This window comes from Apodemus sylvaticus, chromosome 8 (genome assembly GCF_947179515.1).
Source record: "Apodemus sylvaticus chromosome 8, mApoSyl1.1, whole genome shotgun sequence".
NCBI lineage: Eukaryota > Metazoa > Chordata > Mammalia > Rodentia > Muridae > Apodemus > Apodemus sylvaticus.
The window spans coordinates 40,142,653-40,163,993 of record NC_067479.1 but is presented as its reverse complement, the minus strand read 5'-3'; the positions used below and the strand labels follow the sequence as shown (position 1 = coordinate 40,163,993).

The 21,341-nt window shown below is 37.0% G+C and overlaps 1 protein-coding gene across 2 annotated transcripts in view; it reads right to left on the bottom strand.

The window, feature by feature from the left end:
• The window catches only part of Diaph3 (diaphanous related formin 3), a 495,795-nt gene that overhangs the window by 152,650 nt on the left and 321,804 nt on the right, over nucleotides 1-21,341 (bottom strand). For both annotated transcript variants that reach the window (XM_052190840.1, XM_052190842.1), the window contains 2 exons: nucleotides 18,491-18,614; nucleotides 12,478-12,643 (listed from right to left, as the gene is read on the bottom strand). In XM_052190840.1, the coding sequence (XP_052046800.1) occupies nucleotides 12,478-12,643; nucleotides 18,491-18,614 (290 nt within the window). The remainder of the gene's footprint in view (nucleotides 1-12,477; nucleotides 12,644-18,490; nucleotides 18,615-21,341) is intronic.

Sequence of the window (21,341 nt, the reverse complement as noted above, 5' to 3'; positions counted from 1 at the left end):
TGTATATATACTTTCATTTTCTTTTTTGCTTATTTTATCTAAGAAACTTGATGGTCATTAAATTTTTGTATACCATGCCCTCCCTTGTCAATTTATGTTTTATAATCCCAACAGCATTTACATTGTTATTCATAAACAACAGTTCTTAAACTTTGCATAAGCAAAGTCTCTTCTTCTTCATTGCTGGCTCCTGGAAATCTTTAAGATACCATTTGTACTTCATTTGTACTTCGTGAGGTTTGAAGTTGTTTTTGACAATTCAGTGCTTAGCCGTTTAAGGTCAGTGTTTGTGAATCATCCAAGGTGGAAATGCATAATCTTTCTGTAAAGTTATTCCTATGATCTTATTCTTGACAGGAGCCATTTAAATGCTTTTATAAAATGATGGCACTTTAAAATGCTCATCATTTAAAAATTTTAATTCCATGTTAATGAGATCAAGAAATGAAACTGATACTTAGAAATTTATTGAGCATGCTTTCATAGTGTCAGGCAAACAATTTCAATAATTGCTCCAAATTGCTTTAGTAAAATGAATGTTCCTTAATGAATGCTTGGGTGCTATGTACCTGTGTCAACATCAGCCTCTGTACTGAAGTGTCTAAAGCTTTTATGTCTTTAGCATCTTTCCATCTGACTTACCAATAACCAACAAAGAACTGGCAAAATTTCCCAGTGTATCCGGTCATATCCAGGATTTATCCATAGAATTTATTGATATTTTCATAGTCGGCCAGGCATGATGGTACGCGTCTTTAATTCCAGCACTCAAGACTGAGCCAGGTGGATCTGAGTTCGAGGCCATCCTGGTCTACAGAGTGAGGTCAAGAGCAGCAAGGGCTACACAAAGAATCCCTGTTTCAAGGAACTAAAACCAAAGCCGAAAAAATTTGACATTGTCATTTGGGGCTATCACATGCACATCTCACATCTGTCTGCTTCAGGTGAAGGAGCTTTTAATTTTCATAAAGCAACAGCATTTGCTCTAAGTGCACCTCATTATCAGCATCCCTTCCATTCTCCTTGCTGGACGTCCTTCCTTACAACAACTGTTGCTACTTGAGACTTTTCCCCATCTCATGGCTCCAAGAAGGTCCTGTAAATCTGCCAAATTAGTAACAAACTTGAAAAGCCCCATGCTTTCTTTTTTTAAAAAGATGCAGTCTTGTACACACCATTTTGGAAAGATATGCAGATCTGTTAGTCCACATTAGTGACCACAGAGGCTTTTGAAACTTTAGCCAGATTTTGACTTTTTATTTCAAATAAAACCAATAACCAAAACTAGTTCTTTTTTAATCTAATCTGTCTCTTAATCATTCTTGTAATTTCTATTCTTATTGTTGCTACCTTGGATTACCCTTCTATATATTTATTTTGTGCCATGATTTTTTTTCTTTATGTGTACGTCTTCATGTGATTCTCTCCTACAATTTAGACTTTATTATACCTGATACTTCTAGCCTGTACATGATCCTACTCATCTTATTATACACACAAGACAAGTCCTGTATTTAATTCAAATCTTTATTTTCCTTCCTTCTCTTTCAACTATACAGCACAGTCTTTGAATCTCAAATATTTTCAACTGATAACTCTTGTATAAGTCTCCCGTTGTATGCAAACTAACTTATTGTATGGGTCATTTTATTTTTTACCTTTGTTCTTATGCCTTTTGCCTCATGAGTAATATTTTTAAAAACTGCTTCTGTAACTATGGGACAATAAACTGTCTGCTGCTGACCACAATTTTACAAATATAGCTTTATGGGGAGACCAGCTATACTCATGAAGCCACACTGTTTTATACCATTATGTAACTCACTAACTTTGAGTAATGTACCCTTGAAATATGACATATCTGGCCTGTTAAGAAAAATTCTGCCAATCTGTTTTTAAAGCTCCATTTGAAAGAGGCTATTGAGAGGGCTCACTGGCTAAAGCATTTGCCCCACAAGGCTGGCCACCTTCTGAACTCCTGAGAGAAATGCAGGAACAGCATCTGTGATCCCAGTGTTTTCCCTGGGAACTGGGAAGCAAAGATAGGAAGAAAATTTTGAAGTTCTTGGGTCAGCAGCCCCAATGTGTGCAAGCTTTCTACAAGATATAGTCTGTCCCAAACAATCTTTTTGCTAGAAGGCAAAAGATTATACCCACAGCTGTCCACTGAATGCCACATGCACAACAGGCCACCTTTTAAACACACTTTACCTTCTGATACTTTATAACTAGCCTGCCTCTGCTATTGCTTTGCCATACTCTCCCCAGGAGAACAGCCACACTCCTTCACTACATGGAGACACTTTCTCCTGGCTTCCTCCCCTGCTGCCCGGAAGTAACACACACCCATGGAAGGGTTAGGAGGATACCTTGTTCTCTGCTTGGAAGGGGATTTGTATTTGGCATCTTGTGGTTTTACTCACAGAATACATCTATATCCGTATCTATAGCTCGATATCTATATCTATTTATGCTCTTGTGGATACATATATCTATATATGTATACATATATCATATATCTATATATGCTCTTGTGGATACATGTGAGCACAAGAAGCCATGGAGCTATCTCAGCAACACTGGATCCTCCTGGAGTCGGAGTTACTACTAATTTTTGCCAGGCATAAGTAGGTGCTGGGAACTGAACTATGTCCTTTGCAAGAACAGTATACACTCTTAAACTGTCTCCCCTGTGAGCTATCTTATAGCCCCACATAACAATCTGAATTTCACTTTGTTTATTTAATTTGTATGTTAAAGATGGTAATTCCTATTTGTGAATTCTTGATCTAGAAACATCTTAGGTACTATTTTGAATATTCACTGTTCATTCATTCTCCTTAATCAATATTTTGTGGCACTTGCTTCAAAATTGAGAAGGGGGTCACACCCTGTTCCATGTTTCTTCTGTAAATAACCAGAGATTTTTTTTTTTCTAACCTTGGTGAGATTACTCCTTTCCCAAGCCCTGAACCATCCCATGCTTATTTTGAAAGTTTTATGAAATGTCCTTATTCTTCACAAGGCCTGGCCTCCAACTTCACATTCCCTCACAACTCTGCTTTTCCTCTTTCACTTTAATCCTTTTTGTCCTTGGATATTTCCTTAACTTTCTAATTTTTGAAAATGGCTCATCGGATTACTGAGAAAGCTTGGTAAGAAAAATTTAAGAGCCTTAAGGTAGTTGGATGAATTATTGTAGAATAGATCATCCAGAATCTTCACTTACCACCTGCCTGATAAGCGAAGCTCTCCACAGTGTTTGATAGTGTGGAGCTAAATAACACATCTCATTTCATTTCATAGGATGTTGTAGCTCACCTCCAGTAATATAATTTTTGGTACCTTAGACACATGGCTAAAGTTTCAAGATTAAATGAAAATAATTGGATACTCATAATATTAAGAAAGCATTCACACATATGTTGTATGGAAAGTTTACAAGATAAAATATGTCTCTGATAATACAAGATATGAAATTTGATTATTTTTATAAACTTATTTTTCATAAAAAAAATCTGAGTTTTTTCCACATAATTGAATGATAGTATAGTATAATGAGATGAAAATCTAAAATCATAGTTTACTTAAATGACTATGTGGCACCTAAGAAATGTGTGACATTGCCTCAATTGCTTCTTTAAAAAGAATAATAGATATTTCTATTTCAAGAATTCAATACATTAATTCATATACTTGCCTTACATCACTTCCTTACTATAAATGGAAGTCCTACACAGTGGTAACAAATATTATTTTATTATATCACTAACTTTAATGATGATTTTCATAAGCGTGTAACCATTCAAGTGTCTAAAGCACATTTCTTCAGCCAAGACTCATGAAGACCCATGTTCTAGCTTCTGTCAACATTACATACTTCTAGCAAGACTCAGGACTATGCCAAGCTTCATGGCTCCTATGAGAATGTAAGTGTTTCTATTCAGAGATACTGAAATGGGATGCTACCCTCAGCTGAACGGGAGCGAAGTGGAAGCATCCAATGCAGGCGGGATGACTTGGCAGGGAAGGTGTCGAGATGAATTAAATATGGAAGGCAAGATGTAGCTCTCACCCTCAAGTCTAGCCATTATTCCTCTAAGGGCTCAATTTCCATATGTATGCACATTGTTTTAATATTACTAAATCTAATGTGCTCAGGGATTTTATTCTGGAAAAGAGGCTAGCCTCTTTACCTACACACTCCTCAATGTAGTACTTCAGCAGTTTTTGAAAGGAAGTTAAGGTATGTGTGTGTGTGTGTGTGTATGTAATTTAAAATTTGAGAGTAACTGTAAAATGACTGATAACTGAGTAATATTTTAAGTTACATGTGAGGAATACTTAATTCAAATAAAAGCAATACATTATTTTGCATGTTTATTAGTCACAGGGTTAGGGTTAGGGTTAGGGTTAGGGTTTTAAAAATAGGACTTTAAAAATATACTATTTCATCTCTATTCAGATTATATAAATAGCTTTATATTTATATTTCAATGTTTATAAGCTGTTGTAATATCTTGTATCATTTTTACAATTCATAAAACTACAGAGTTCTTACTTTTAAAAAAGAATTAAAAGCCTTGTTCATTTAGTTTTCTTTCTTGAAGCATTTATATATACTCAGTGTTGTAAGCCTGCAACACACATTTGAGCCTGTAACACAGGTTTCACTGAACTCAATTTGTGTTGCCTAAGTATTTACTTGTTGTCTTGTGTCTTGCACTGAATCAACACTGTTAAACTCTCAATGCTTCCCAGGAGCGGATATTGGGTATTGTCAGAGGCAAGAGATTTTCCTCTAAGTAAACACACAATATGCATCTAATGTGTCACCCTAAATGCCTTACTTAGGTGTGTTTACCTTCATATGGAGGCAATAGGACTGCTTTCAAAAACTCCTGATAGATTCATCTTCCGGAATGAACAGAAAATACTTTAGTTTGAAAAAAAAACAGAATTTTTGTGCTCTTGCAACATTGTTCATGAACCATAAAGGAAAATATTTCAAATACAAACAGAATTTGTTAGGAATTCAAAAGCATGTGGTTCTCAGTTTCACATGAAATATTTTTCTTAATAACTAGAAAATTTCCCCTTGTAAAACCAATAATCAACAATCCTAGTAAGTTCATTACTAAATAAATCCTAATTTGTAAAATTAATCCCATTGGCTCTCTCCTAGAATTACCAAGACTCATTTTATAATGCTACCAATGTGACAGGTGAGCAGGATGCACTCTGCTCTGCTCTGCTCTGCTCTGCTCTGCTCTGCTCTGCTCTGGCAGGAAGACTTCAGCCTTTGGACTGAACTGTTCCTGATCATTCTGCTGCAGTACACCATGATAATGGACAAACACCCCCTAAGTGGGAATCTAAAAGAGGCCAAGGGCTATGCAGGTGCTCGCGATTACCTACTTCCTCTCCAGCTCCTACTTCTATAGAGTCAGCCTCAGCAAACTGAAAAAAATACTCATTAGCCCCTAGTAAGGTTACTGACCCTTCATAAGTTTGCTATAAATTGGTCTGCAAGGCTCTGAGGTAAATAAAATACTTCAATTAGCACAGCGGGTCTTTAACAAAGCCTGTTACATATGTTAGAAAGACTCCTATAAGGTTCTTTCTAATATAATTTGACTCTCCATATTGCATTATCTTTCCTTTATTTCTCAATCATAAGCCGAAACACTGGCAAAGCGATGGGGAGAATGGCTTGCACAGTGTGCTGGGCAGTAGGCTGCACGCAGGGATGCGGTTTGCTAAGCTACGTTTAATTCCCTCTCTTAGGAAAAAGCCAACTAAAATCCCATGTTCCACATGAACCTGCTTGTCAGCCCTTGTAGTTCATCATCTTTTTCTTTTATTCTTTTTCCTTTTTTATTGGATATTTTCTTTATTTACATTTCAAATGTTTTTCCCTTTCCAAGTTTCTCCTTCAGAAACCCCCGTCCCACTCCCATCCCCCTGCCTCTGTGATGGTGCTCCCTTACCCACCTACCCACTCCTGTCTTCCCACCCTGGAATTCCCCTACATTGGGGCATTGAACATCCTCAGGCCCAAGGTCCTCTCCTCCCACTGATGTCCAACAAGGCCATCACCTTTTCCAGTCCTCCCCAACTGTTTTGTATGTCTGGACCTGGGTATGTGTTTGCAGTGGAAGAGACGATTACATTCAATGTATAAGTATTATTGTCAGTTTATGCATTTCTGTCTGCATTTTGCTGGTTTATAATAGAGTATCTTCAGTTCCATGGATTAGTGTGTGTTAACACTATGTATGCTGTTGTTATTGCTGGTTTATAATAGAGTATCTTCAGTTCCATGGATTAGTGTGTGCTAACACTATGTATGCTGTTGTTATTGCTGGTTTATAATAGAGTATCTTCAGTTCCATGGATTAGTGTGTGCTAACACTATGTATGCTGTTGTTATTGCTGGTTTATAACAGAGCATCTTCAGTTCCATGGATTAGTGTGTGCTAACACTATGCATGCTGTTGTTATTGCTGGTTTATAATAGAGCATCTTCAGTTCCATGGATTAGTGTGTGCTAACACTATGTATGCTGTTATTATTGTTACTTAAAATAGTCCAGCCTTGAATTTTTGTTTTTCTGTGTCATTGAGAACACAACAAGAGTTTCTTTAAGAGAAATACAAATTTCCAATCATTTAAAAACATAGAAATGCTCTGTCAAATACATATATTCTCATTCCAAGGAGCAAGGCAAAGTAAGAGTGAATGTTATCAGTAAAGAAGGGAGTTCAAACCACTTACACGGGCTATGTTTTCATTGCGAAAACTTAAAGGAATCATGATTAGGAAATCATCTTAAATATCTTCAAAGTTGTAAAGTCAAAATCTAAGTAACTAGCATTAATCGCATTGCTTGAATAAAACAGACACCAAGAGTTGAGGAGGGGGAGAACTCAGAATAGTTTCTTCTGTGTGGGAAGCCTTAGAGATCCAAGTATGATCTCAGAATAACAAAGGTGCTAATGAAGACAGAAGCCCTATGTGAAAAGACTCCAAATACAACTTTGAAATTGTAAGCCCACCAAAATATGCATGGGTTGAAGATGCTTTCTATTATAATCATAGAAGTTGGCGCAACACTCCACCATAAGACTTGGACATGGTATTTTTGCCCCTGACAACATAAAACTTATCAGTCTACAAGCTTCAAGAGGTATTCGGGACATGATCAGTGCTCTGCGTTCCTGCTTCTGTCTAACTGGTTCACACGGAGGTCAGCACAAATGCTATTCAGAGCCAACAAGCATCAAATCTGTGTGGTTTAAATGACTTACTTATCAAAACAGACTGTGCTTTAGCTGTTCTCATTAAAACAACAACCAAAAAAAAAAAAAAACATGCACACAAACAAAAATGCCTTCTCATTGGATGATGGAGTAGTAGCCATTGGGATAACAGTTCACTCCCTTAGACTGAGAATTCAAGAGAAAAGCAAATTTTTTTTTTTTTTTAAATTCCCGCACACCTTTAATCCTCCTCGTAGGATTCAGGATAGGGTTTTTTTTTTTTAATTTTTTTTTATTCGATATATTGTTTTATTTACATTTCAAATGATTTCCCCCTTTCTAGATCCCCACTCCCCAAAAGTCCAAATTTTAATTGACCAAAAGATACATGAAAATTCCCGAAGTTATTTTTGCTATGTTATTGGTTCACTATACATATTTCAATTATATAAACAAAAAAGAACTAAATTAATGTTTGCCAAAAATATGAATGTTAAATCTTAATTGGATGAAACCTAAGTAATAACCTGTAGAAAGTAATATAATGCCAGAGCTAAACACAAATTGGGTGTCTATTCTGCTCAGGATATGGAAACAGGAGGAAAACGCTTACATTTCCAGTACTGTTACAGAGAAACTGGAAAACAAGGTTACTTACTGTATCTGCTGTTTGCACAGAGCTACCTTGTTGTATGGTATCCTGTGCATTTGGTCATTAACTTGACTCCATTCAGTTACTGACAGGTAACAGAGGCTCAGTAAGGTTAAGTAACTTGCAAGTTACTGTCACAAATAATCTACAAAGACACATTTCAATAAATGGTACTAGATACTAGAGTCTGCTTATGACCACCAGCTAAATTTCATAATAGAAACAAACAGCTAAATTTCACAATAGAAAGCAAAAAATTAGGGTAAAGTCTATCGGTTGAAGAATTCACTAAGCACTTATAATATGAAGAAACCATTTCATCTCCAGACTTCCACCACATGTAATGCAAACAGGAGTTTTGTATGTGCGTGGGAGATAAAGGAAGAAACACAATGGGTTTTGTTTGTTCTTTTCTTCCCAGTGAGGCAGACTTCAATGCATTAGGCAAGTGGCTTACCAGTAAGGTAGAAATCCAAATGGGTTTCATGGACTAGCAAACACTAAGTACAGAATCTGGCACATGTGTAGACATACATAAACAAGAAAAGGGCAAATTATAGTACTTCCCTAACTTGGGGTATTCAGTAGTAATAGCTTCAAGGCAATGTGTGCTTCTGGATGCCTCTTTCCTCCCATCCACAAGTGGAATCTCAGATGTCAGGGTCTTACACACTATGAATTCTAAATGGATGTTCAGTGCAGTGCAGGCTCAGAGAAAAACATTCCTGTGCTCAGGAATCACTTGTGTTCAAAAGCTGTGTGTGTGCACATGTGTGCACAAGCGTGTGTGCGGGGACACACAGACACACAGACACACAGACACACAGACACACACACACACACACACACGTATTCCATATGAATTATCTGACCTTGAACAATTAAAGAATTCATAGTCTTCAAGTATGTTAGAAACACTAAATAACAGATTTTGTTTTTTTAGCATGTATAATCTGTCTGAAACCTTTTACCTAAAAGACACACAACAAAAGGTCAAGAGAAGGGAACACCAGAAGTCTTTTCTAAGTGAGGTATTCAACAAAATACATAAGGACTCAGAAGACACTGCTTCTGGTTTGTAAAGTGTTGAAATGTGCTAATAATTTTGAGGAAGGAGGACTAAGAGCAAAGAAGGTTTCACTGAAAAGGAAGCAACACCAGGATAATGAAAGCATTAAAGATAAAATCTTGCAGTTCAGACCAGGAGAATAAAACCAGGGCCCAGACCTAGGATACAAAGTGGCTGGAACACATTCCATTACAAGATGATGTTGACAAGGACAAAAGAAAATCAGCTTAAATTCACTGGCAAGCATGAATACGATTTTGCTGTTGAATAAGGTAAGGAAGGGCATGAGGGAAGCAGAAGGGTCTGACAATAACATGCTGAATGCAAAAGATCCATGATGAAAACTTATCTACTAGTAACAGACAGACTGGTAGGAGCCCATGAAGAGGGAGCCCAGAACCACTCACAGGTGTTACCCGATGAGTAGTTCTGATGAAGCAGAGTAACAGGGCACACGATTGATGCCTGTCATACCACCAAATGGCAGAGCTGACAGTGTAGTCTTTTCACCCAGCACCTCCAATCCTATGCTGGACAGTCCCACAGACAGGTATAGCAGGAAGGCAGATTCCCTACCCACCTTCATTTTCTGCCCCTTTCAGCCAGGCTTTATAGTCATTGTCCTCAAACTTAGAAAGTTTTACATTTTATATTCTGGAAGCAACAGTCATGCAGATGGAAGCCATCAAGGGAAAGGGTAAGTATAAAGAACTGAAGTTGCTGTGTGCTCTATTTGACAAGTTGTCAAAAGAAGGCAAAACCAAACCAACAGCAGCAACAACAGCACCACCCTTAAAACCTAAAAGTCCAATTTCCTTGTAAACTTAACAGCAGGGTGCTGTAAGCCATTAGAAGTGCAGGATTCAGGGACTGAGTTGCTCCAGGAGGCACAGGCTCACTTGTTTCCAAGTAAGATGACCTGAGTCCCATGCTCAGGACCCATGTAGTGGAAGGAGAGAATCGACCTCTCCACCAAAGTGTGCTCTGACATCAGTCTACACATGCTCCATAGCAGGCCTCCCCTATGCCTGACACAACAAGTCATATACAATTTTTACAAAAGGAATCACAAGTAGTTCCTCTCAAAGCTGAAGCCCTATTTCTAATAGTCTGGGCTTCTCCACCTCAGTTCCCTCTACATGTAAAGCTGTATCTCACAAAGCACTGTGAAGAGTCACTGGGACGTCATGTGACCATGCAGTACACAGAGCCTGGTGGCAAGCTAGTGCTCACCCACTGGCGTGTTAGCGGTTTTCTCCTCTTGTTGATGCTAATAACGATAAGACTGAACAAAATTCCATCTCTCCTTACCTTAGCCCTCATCTCTGGAGAAGCTGATCAGTAGCTCTAAACAGACTAGTGCCCAGAAAGCACAGAGCCTTGTTGTCGACAAAAGGACAGCACAAACCCTTAACTCTCATGTGAGAATGCTTGGTCTAAACTGGGTGAGTTAAACCACTGTCAAATGAGCAGCTGCTCTTCCCAGAAGCTACAAGATCTTGAAATTTTCCCCTCTTGGTCTACATGGCTTCTGGCAGCAATCCATAGCAGATGTTGCTTCTTTAGCTACTGTAACAAGGCTCTTATGGAGCAGAAATATAAACCTGAAGAATAATATCTACACAATTAGTTATGACTGTAGTAATACTTGGAGAGATGTTGTAAGTTAGTCAACAGTATACTATAGGGATAGCTTCTAATTGTTTCACTTCAAAAGCAAAGGTACTTCAAAAATGGTTCAGATAAATTCATTACAAATTAAATGACTTACTACAAGTAAAACTGGTCATGACTTTTATTTTGGAAGCAGAGGCTTGGTATTAATTTAGTAGCACTTGGTATTAATTTAGTAGTATTGAATTTAGTAGAGTTCTAGATATCACACAGTTTAGGTCTGTATGGTACAAATCTAGAGCCAGACAATGTAGATCAGCACAGAGGCTTCAGGCTAGCTAAAGAATGATAAGCTAAGGGTACTGAGTATAAATATTGGTTGAATTGAAAATGGAACATGGAAAGTGGTTGACAAGGAATATATTAGCCATTAAAGCATCCACCGATCACTAGATATCCCAAGGTTTACCAATTTAAGTGATGCATTGCATTAGACACATAAGGGTGAATGAGACAGACTCAAATCTTGGCAGAACGAAAGCATGGATGGAGATTGGAAGGGGATGGTGCTCAGTACAGAAAAGAGCAGGATTTGGGGCTCTGACACGAATGGCAGAGTGGCCTGACACAGAGAAGCTCTCCAGGGAAGCCTGCCTGCAAGCTCAGTGGAAGGATTGGACCTGGATCTACCCTTCCTCACAGAACAAAATTAAACCTTGATCATTTATGGGCTGAATTGATCAACGCAAGCAAATAAAGCAATGCTAACGTCACTTTGGAATCTAAGTCTACCTTCCTCAAACTGGAAGCATTTTAAAGTTCGTTTCTTTAACAAACTTTAATGGCGCCTCATAAGTCACTAGATAATTCAGCACAGTGCATCATACAGAGAGTGACACATATATGTATCGCAGGAAGTCAAAGTGAGTACATATCCATTAACAAAGACGAATGAAAGGACCCCTGAGTTGTTAAAGAAAACAGAATGAAAACTGTTAGTAAATACATGGAGGGCTTTCCTTAAAAGCTCATCAAATAATTTGAAGTGATTATCACTGAGTTGAGCAAAGCAACAAAGTTTGCCTGAGATGAAAAAGCAGCTCTCTAAACTCAGTCATCGTTTTCTTTATATTTCAAAACTTTTTAATCCTCACAAAACGTGTGCTGAAATACAAAAATGATCTCCCTACTTATTAAGAATAACAATTTTTTCCCTTGCAATACGGTATCCCCATCTCCCAAGGGAAGCAACAATACCTTCTCACTTTAATATGTGTGTGTGTGTGTGTGGTTTTTTTCTCCATCTAATCAGCTAATACTTTTCAAAAGATCTTTTTAATACCTAAATGAAAGGATTCTGCCTCAAAGACCTGACCTTCCTATGAAAGCGTCTGAAGCAAACTGTAGGAATGTAAAACCTACTCAGAGGGAAGTGGCAGGGGGCTTATTCTACAATGCATTAAAACAGGAGGGGAGAAAAAGCGTCACGGGAGCCGCATAGAATTTGGTAAAATTATACCACAAAATACAAATTGATCTTAAGCATAAAGAAGCAAATTCATAGCCAAAAAATTATTATAAAAGTGCCCTGTAATCAGCCAGGAGGGGAGCCTTTATGAAAACCTTCAGAATTTGTCACTTTTTCAATCAAATTTTCTGATTACAGTTTCATGTTTTAAAAAAAAGGCTGAAAAAGAACAAACTACATATTTTTCAACAGATTTAAAATTTGAAAAATTTAATGCTGATCTGCAACACCAGAAAAGACAGGCTTCACTAGAAGAAGTGAGAAGAGAATGAACTATCACAGTTACACGGAGAGTGGGGACGTACAATTGCAAGAACACATTTCAGAAAGCAAAGGTAGAATTTTCACTTACCATAAATGAAGTTCTGAAGTTGTTCAGGTCATTAAAAAACTCTTCCACGGAAACCTTCTTCATGTCGACAGCATAGTAGCCCATTACACTCTGGCACAGTTGTGTCATGTTGTCCAGTAGCGTGGAGAGTTTTTCATACTGCTCTTTCGCACTGACAATGAAGCTGTATCTAAGTTAAGGATTTTTGAAATTTACAAAGCAATGCTTTACATGAAAACATTTCTAGCTCCCTATTTGATTCTAACTTTTCATCACCCATCTTCCAAACTCAAAAATGGAAGCCAGAACGTCTTCGCTATGGCACAAAGCAAAGAAACTGTTATTGAATATCATATTAATACGGCAAACATAGCCAACTATTTATATATTTAATATCTGTCTTTCATAGATCAGTTCAAGAATTTTTCCAATTTATCATCATAATAATAATCTATGCCATGCAGCTTGTTCAGCATATAGGACTCAGCAATTAGAATAGCCTGAGGTACGAAATATGGGCATGGAGAAAAGCAGTTGAACAACTTATGTTCATTTTATAGCGCCTGCACATCCTGTGCTTGGACGGAAGGCCTCCATCTCCCTGCCTCAACAGCCTTGTCTCGAACACTGGAGGAATAAGGTCACCTCTAGCACAGTGTGGAGACAGTCCCTGCTAACAACAGGCCTAGAGAGAGATCAGGCAGTTGGGATTATACATAGCCACCTGCCATTGCTACTGCCTCACTTACTCAATATAAACTAAACATTTTAAGAGCAGGAATAGTAAACTGATCCTTTAAATTCCTTTCCAAAGTATTCTTATATGGTCCCTTCCACATATTGCTTGATTAAAATTTATCCTTACACACATAAAAGAAAAAAAAAACAGTACGCAAATGTAGAGATAAATATTTGGAATTGTTCTCACACAAATTTCTGATATATAAGTCGAAGAGACAGTTTAATAATATGAGAATAGCATGTCACTGGTAATAGAAAATATTTTGAAAACAGACAACAGGCCATCCTTTATTTCAATTAAATAAAAACCAAAACAAAGCTACTAAGAAAATTCGATATAAAATCACCACACCCATATTTTGACGAAAGACTCTTGTGGATGACTCACACGGCCGAGGACACTTGGACCAATATTTTATTTCATCTTTGGTAGGAAAGGTCTCCTCAAAAGTCTGATGACATATCATGGATATTCTGCTCACAAAACTGCACACACACATGCACTTAGATACATACTTCTGTTATAATGATTTAAGAAGAAACTGCTTGGCTGATGGTCTCTGGGTGATTCCACACCTGTGCTTTTCTACCCATAAAACTCCTTACAAGGTTGAGCTTTAACAATAGGCACTGCACAAATATTACTAATTTTCTCCCAACATGTGGGAAAATGCACATTGTCAAGAACTCATTTATCAAAGAGTATAAAAGAAAGCAATGGTACGGTGTAGGTTTTGACCATGAATAAGGAAACATCGGAAGTGCATCTGCATACACTTGGAAAACAGGGCAATTACAATGAATGATGGGGATGGAAAGGATGACTCAGAGCCAGAAACACGAAATGACATGGAAATGACACGGTTTTGGCCTACAGAATGCCAGGAGGGTTTTAAGTTAATTTTCTATAATTTTTATGTATAAAACAATTATCTCCAAAAGGAAATGAGAGAGAGCATTGAACAATGGGAATTACCCCAAATAATAGTAAAGCTATCTGTACAAATAGCCAAATTAATCCTTGGAAGTTTGAAACAACTGATAGAGCAGAATAACTGCTTATGTGAATAAGGCATACTACTTTAATGCTCACGGTGCCCTCTTTAAGGGACAGGGGAAGAATAATTATCACCATCTCAAAGAAGAACCCAAACTAGATGTCCTTGTGTTGACTCCTAAACTCCACTTAAGACAAAATGTCTATGCCTGGCATGCTGGTTCGCATATGTAATCTTAGTGTTTGGTGGGCTGAGGCAGGCTTAGCACTACAGATATGAGGCTAGCCAGGGTTTAAAAGAAAGAAAAAAACAAAGGAAAGAAGGGAGGGAGGGAGGGAGGGAGGGAGGGAGGGAGGGAGGGAGGGAGGGAGGGAGGGAGGGAGGGAGGGAGGGAGGGAGGGAAGGAAATTGTAAATGTGTATGTCAGTACTGGTTAGGCTGTATCATTTTTTTTTCTAACATCAAGTTCTCTATCTGTTCACAAAAATAGGCAAACTGCAACAAAGTAAACTATTTTAGTGCAAATTTACTGACACACACATTACATCTACTTTGTGTTTTAAGAAATCTATTTCTTTGTCGTTTTATCTTTATCAAAGTGAGGAGGATCCCTCAAATATTTCCCCATGAATCACTGTAGTTGTACTATTTGAAAGATCCAGTGATCTGTGTTCACATGATCTCAAACCAAGTCATCAGAGCCAGCTAAGACACAACTTGGACAGTCCGTGTCCTCCACGCCCGCTGACTGTCGGCTTCCTCCACAGTCACACTCATCTGTAGTCCATTACTGTACTGCCATCATCAGGAACATACTGCTTCTATGAGCTCTAGAAACAGCAGGCAAAGTGATGGCTGTGCAAGCGTGCGGACGTGAGTGGGTCCTCCCAGACCCTTGGGAAAGACTGCTGAAGGGTTGTAATTCCAGAGCTGGGAGCTAGGAACAGGTATGTACCTGCAGCTCACTGTCTAAGTAGCCTAGTTATAAGGGTAAGCTCTCAGTTTAGGAAGAGTCCCTGTCTCTTAACATCTTATCAGCCCAGAGTAGAAGATACCAGAAATCAACCTCTAGCATCCACATGCACAAAATCATGCCCCCACAGGTAAGTGTGTCTGCAGAAATGACACACACACACACACACACACACACACACACACATGGAGTGTACAACCATTCTATTAGGATAGTGTTCAAAAACCAACTTCAGTGAGATCCATATGTCTAATGTATTTGACAACCCCTTTTTAGAACCCCGGACCTAGACAAGCATTTCAAGAAATACTCTTAAGGTCACTGTACCTCTAGGTCTTAGAACAGTATTTAACAAAATAGGATAAGGTTCTATGGTCTTGCAATGTACATTATATAATGTGGAGACAGATAAGTATAAAAAGGTGACAACAAATTCACATTTCTTTTGTTACACAGGGAGCCAGAGGCTGAGTTGAGAAGGGGCATAATCGTGGCTAATATGAAGGGCTAGCTAAGAGAACTAGGTCATTATCTGTAATACAAAGGACACCAAGCTGTTGGATAGTGGAGTAAGGAAAAGGTCAGTGAAAACTGGATTCAAAGAGATCAAGCAGTGGTATATTGAATTCATCTTTAAAAGTCATTTTAAATAAATGAGAAAAATAAAGAACAAAGTAAAGAGAAATTACAGATTGCCCACACAAGAGAAATTCAAGAAAACAAAATCCATCAGTTCAATAATTAGTTATTGATGGAGAAGGGCTCAGCCCATTGTGGGTGGTTCCATCACTGGCCTGGTGGTCCTGGGTTCGATAAGAAGCAGGTAGAGCAAGGCAGGGAGAGCCAGCCAGTAAGCAGCATCCCTCCATCTCTTCTGCATCAGGTCCTGCCTCCAGGATCCTGCCCTGCTTGAGTTCCTGTTCTGACTTTCACCAAATTGTGATTTGAAAGTGCAAGGCAAATAAACCCTTTCATCACCAACTTGTTTTTTGGTCATGGTATTTTTTTTTACACCAAGAAGAACCCTAAGACAATCTGTTTCTTGACAACACTACAATTAGTAGATTATTAAATAACTTATTGAATCATAATTGTTCAAAGTGAATATTTACTTATAAAGATACATTTTTAACAAATTAAATAATATACAATATTCCTCCAGAATTCATTGAAGAACTAAATTTTTACTATCATCTCCAGCTCACAAGCATTTAATCATAAAGCATCAGCAAAGTTTGAGTGCTAATAACAAACTTAGTACTTTTTTATTCATTGTGCATTTTTGCTTCTAAACCCTTCCATTTTCTAAGATCCAGAAAGCTCACAATTTGCCATTTTAATAAGATCTGTATAAATTCATTTAATATTCAAAATTTGACTTGTCAGTCCTAATTAAAGTAAACAAAGTCTTGCAACGAATGAATTTAATTACTTCAAAACTAGTATGTCTAGCTAAGATGAAAGCAAACGGGTGCAGTCTAATCTTGGCAACGAATATTTATGATTATAAGCTTTGTCAATAGCAAAGTGCACCAACTGTTCATATATCTGACTTCCAAGAGACACATGAATGCTAATCAGTTCATTAGAGGCTTCTAGGTTGTGATATTTAGCGACAGGATAGAGTAGCTCTCCTGTCCGCGGAGTGTAATTTTACTCAGAATGAAAAACTGTTTCCAGCAAAGCCTCATCTTCCCTGGTTCTGATTTCCTGCTGTCTGTATTTTATGAGCTGCACACCTTTCAGGAAGCCGACAGCATTCAGTACTTTGTCACATGAATACAGCCAGGGGTACGTCCTGAGACCGAGACCATCTGTGGAGCATGGTTTTAGGAAACCGGGCTAGTTTGAGAACCCACGCTTCCTAATTAGCCACTCATAGTGTAGGACGAAGAGCTACCTGGGACCGAAATTGTTATAAGATGCTTTTTATATCTATAGCAAACAAAAGCCAAGAATTTCAGTTAACAATACTTAAGGGTTAAAAAACAAAACGACACAAAAAATAACAACAAACAGCAGGAACAAACACAGTAGTCACAGTGATTGTGATAACATGATAAAAATAACTGAGAAACAAATTAAAGTATAATTACAAAAACATAACTGCAGTATACAGATAGTAAAAATGTATAATTTTTTAGTTGAAAGAATGATGAAAACCTATACTTCTGATGGATATTTACTTAATCTTTTGTCTTAAAAAAGAGAATAAATAAATCCTTACCAAGTCTATGGAGCCAACCCCTTTAAAAAGCAGCTGGGTAGGAGATAAGATTCAAGAGGAAACAAACACATTATCCTTAACTGATTGCTACTGAGTGCATTTTTATGGTATTTCCTGACAAAGAAAAAGAAGGAAGATAAAATTGAACTAATTCACAATTAGGTTGAAAGCACACACAATAAAGTCTATGACAAACCAAATAATTTTCTGACTCACTAAATGTCAAGGGAGAAGTAAAAAGAGGAAGTCATATTACTTCAAGTATATCAGTTTAAAGTACTAGGGAAGCCTATTTATAACTCCTCATTTCAGAACTGGGTTGTCCTTTCATATAAAATTCAGCTATCCATATGGGATTTTAATAATGCATTATAACAATACTTCATTACAATGAAAAAAATACTCATTGCTGATTTCATACACAGTGGTCTGCACAGCAACTCAACATTAGCTTCAGAAAATAAAGAAGTTCATTACTTCAGTTACTAATTAGAGACTAAGCTACAAGGTTACTAATAACAAAGACAAGTAAATACAAAGCCTCTGTGCTACTGGTATACATATGCTGTTTTCAATTTCACTTTGAGTTGGAAGAAAACATGCACAAGCAGCAATTATCACAAGCTTTCTTAAGTTTGAAATGGCAGTCTTCTAACAGAAATATTGCATTATGTGGAATCAGAGTTAATTTCTAATATCTATCAATCCTTGAGTAGTCAGTCATACTGGGATTTTATAGTCTATATTTGATTCCTGAAATAGTTCAAATGTAGCTAAGTCACATTTCATGACATTATATTCAAACTTCTTCAAATTAAGTTTTAATATCTTTATCAGATGGAATTAGGCAAACAGAAGAAGCAAGATGGAATAAATGTTTCATTTATTCAAGAATACAAAAGGTAAAAAGACATAGAAATATTTGGTGTATTATTTATGATAAAATATACCTTGGTTAGTTCATCTGAAAGAGACAAGTTAAACCTTTAATAATATAGCACTGTGTAATGTATGTTAGTTATAAAAGCACGCTTAAAACAATATGAAATTGTAGATCCACTGACAACTAACTTATTTAGATATCAAAAGGATATGGACATCTTCATCACAAACTGGTCATGCAAGTTCTCAGGAGGGGGAAAGGTTTCCAAATTCTTCTCAAGCTGTTGAAGCTGCCTTCCCATCTGCTTCAAGTTCTTTTCCAGCATTTCCACAGAGACTAGAAGAGAGCACAGTAAATGCCTTGAAAGGACAAAATTATAATATATAAAAGGTACAACAATCTAGCAACAAAACATTTGTTTTAAAAAAAAAATCCTCATAGTGGGAAAATGCATTCTAAACCATTCTGTTTCAAATTTAATTTTTAATCTTTTGAATTTTAAATCCAGACATAAAGGGAATCAGACAATTGATGCTTTAGTGAGAAATAAAGGAAGCTCCTACATAAGCCAAACACACTTAAGAAATAAACGGTTAAAAGTAACATCCTAACCACTACAAACACAACAAAATACTCTAGTCCCATAAGAGCAAAGGAAGTTCATTTGAAATAATGAACTCAACTATAATTGTTACATTATTCCCAACAAATCTCTTCAGAGAACTGGTGAATAGTTGGGAAGAATGTGCCAAAAGTCTCTGTATTGGACAAACTAATTTCATCAGAACGAAGAGGTCAGAGATGGCATTGTAGATCATAAAGACATTCTTTCCCAGTCCCTGAGCACTATCTGTATTATCTAATCACCAAAAGGCTCCATCTTTGAACCGAATGTGCTCTCTCAGCTGGCACAAAGAAACAACCCATAGTAACCAAGACAGCTGAGGCATTGGAAAGAATTGGCCTTGCAGCAAACTTTTAAGCACACAATCAAATCTCCACAGACACATTCACTTTTACATGAATAAGGTAAGAGGTACCTATTCCATAAAGTAAACATATTACCCTCAAAATGACTTTTAAATATTGATTTGCTTTAGGTTCAGATAAATTTTAATAAAAATTCCTATTAAACTATGTAAATGATGTCTTTAAATTAAATTAATACAATAATTCTAAGTATTCTTTTATTTTCTAGCATTGAATTAATTGTGAAGAATGAGTACAAGTTTTGTGTATAAGTGTGTAAATATCCAGTGAAGCAATCAAAATACCAAGGAACATGGTTTAAAACAAGCAAGCAAACAAACATGACAACAAAATCTGACAATAATGGTTTATGTTCTTAAAAAAAAAATGCAACAGAAAAAAATGAAAAATGTTGTGAACAATATGAAGTGGTATTGTTGTAGCTTTATATAGCTGTATACCAAACAAGAACCACAACAATAGTATTTAACAAAATCCTACCATATACTTTTATCTTAACAATCTAACTGTTAAATACCACAATTACTGAGTTGCAAGACTGAGTTACATGTAACAGTTGTCAGAAGAATGACCATGGGGAAATCATTCTCAATTTATATTCACATAAATTTTCCCAAATGTATATGTTCTTTTTTTTTTTTTTAATTTCTAGTGTATATCCTATGCAGGTTTTTCAAAATGAGATGGGGGCTAAGGATAGAGCCAAGAGATACAGTTACAGGAGGCTGTGGGTTCAGTTTTACCTGCCAATTTAAAAGTAAATGAGAAGATAACAGAGACAAAGGTTTGCACGGAGTCCTTCCACTAGGCCAGCAGTTAATGGAATAGTTGAGTCTGGCTCATTCTTATTGCCAGCCAGCATTGCTGCACACTGCTCTTCATGGCAATGGGCCATCGTATGTCTGCTCATCAATGTATCCTTAACCAGATCTATAAGGCTTCATTTACTTCTCTTACTTCCAAGTCCTTACTTTTTCTACTTAAGTTCTCTGAATTACACAAAAGATACCTTTTGTTCTCTTAGTCTATTTGGTCCCTTTTCTAATGTGTCATTAGCATGTGTTTTATAATTTTTCAAGAAATCTCACTGGTGGCTCAATTGTTTTTATACGTTAAAAATGGTATTAGGTAAATATTAAAAAAAACATTTTTTTTTATTAACTAAATAAGTGGTCAGGAAAGCTTAAAGTCCTGTACCAACTTTGTGCTAGGAATTGTATTTTACTACTACAGCAGTGAAGTAGTACTCTTGGCAGTAGTGGCTATAAAACAACATTATCAATGGCAATCATCACCTTTGCTGAGTATTGATATATGCCTGCCTCTCTTACATCATAATCTAGGTATCATTAGCATTCCGAGTTTACAAAATGAGGAAACTGAGGCTTAGTATTCAAGAAAAGCAAAAACAATTAAAAGTGCAATGTTACTTTTTTTTTTAAAAAAAGAACATCTAAAGCAATATCGCACTATCAGCTACAAAAACACATGCCAAAATATATGGAAAAATACAGGACAACAACAAATAGTGTAAGGACCCTCATAAATCAAAAGACACCAGGGACATGTTGGGAAGTATGCCTAATCTATAGCACAAAACAGATGCAAAACCTGCAGCTTGACTGAAGGCATATTTGCTTAATGAAGTATGTGCTTATATTGAACCCTTCTTAAATACGGGGTGCCAAAGATTCTGTAAGTATGAAAGTTCCTCAACCACCTGTAAAACTTGTAAAGAAAGAATAAAGAAAATGGTTCCTGACACCAGAGATCAACCACTGTGAGCTTGTGAAGAACACTTGGGAAACGGAAGGCACAACGCAGATACTGAGAGAGCACGCTGGAGCTCTTCGTGACGGGGTTACTAGTTCTTTGGGGGTGGTTGTTTTCTTGGTCCACACAGACTTTTCCAACACCAACTGAGTCTCTTAAGTCTTTACAACTAGATTTTCTACAATTTACAAGCCCTTCCCTAAAGTTCCAAAGTTCATTAGGGTGGCTCATGAACTTAGGAAATGACAATTCTTACAGCTGTAATGTTATTAAAAGGGACACAACCCAGGAACAGCCCAA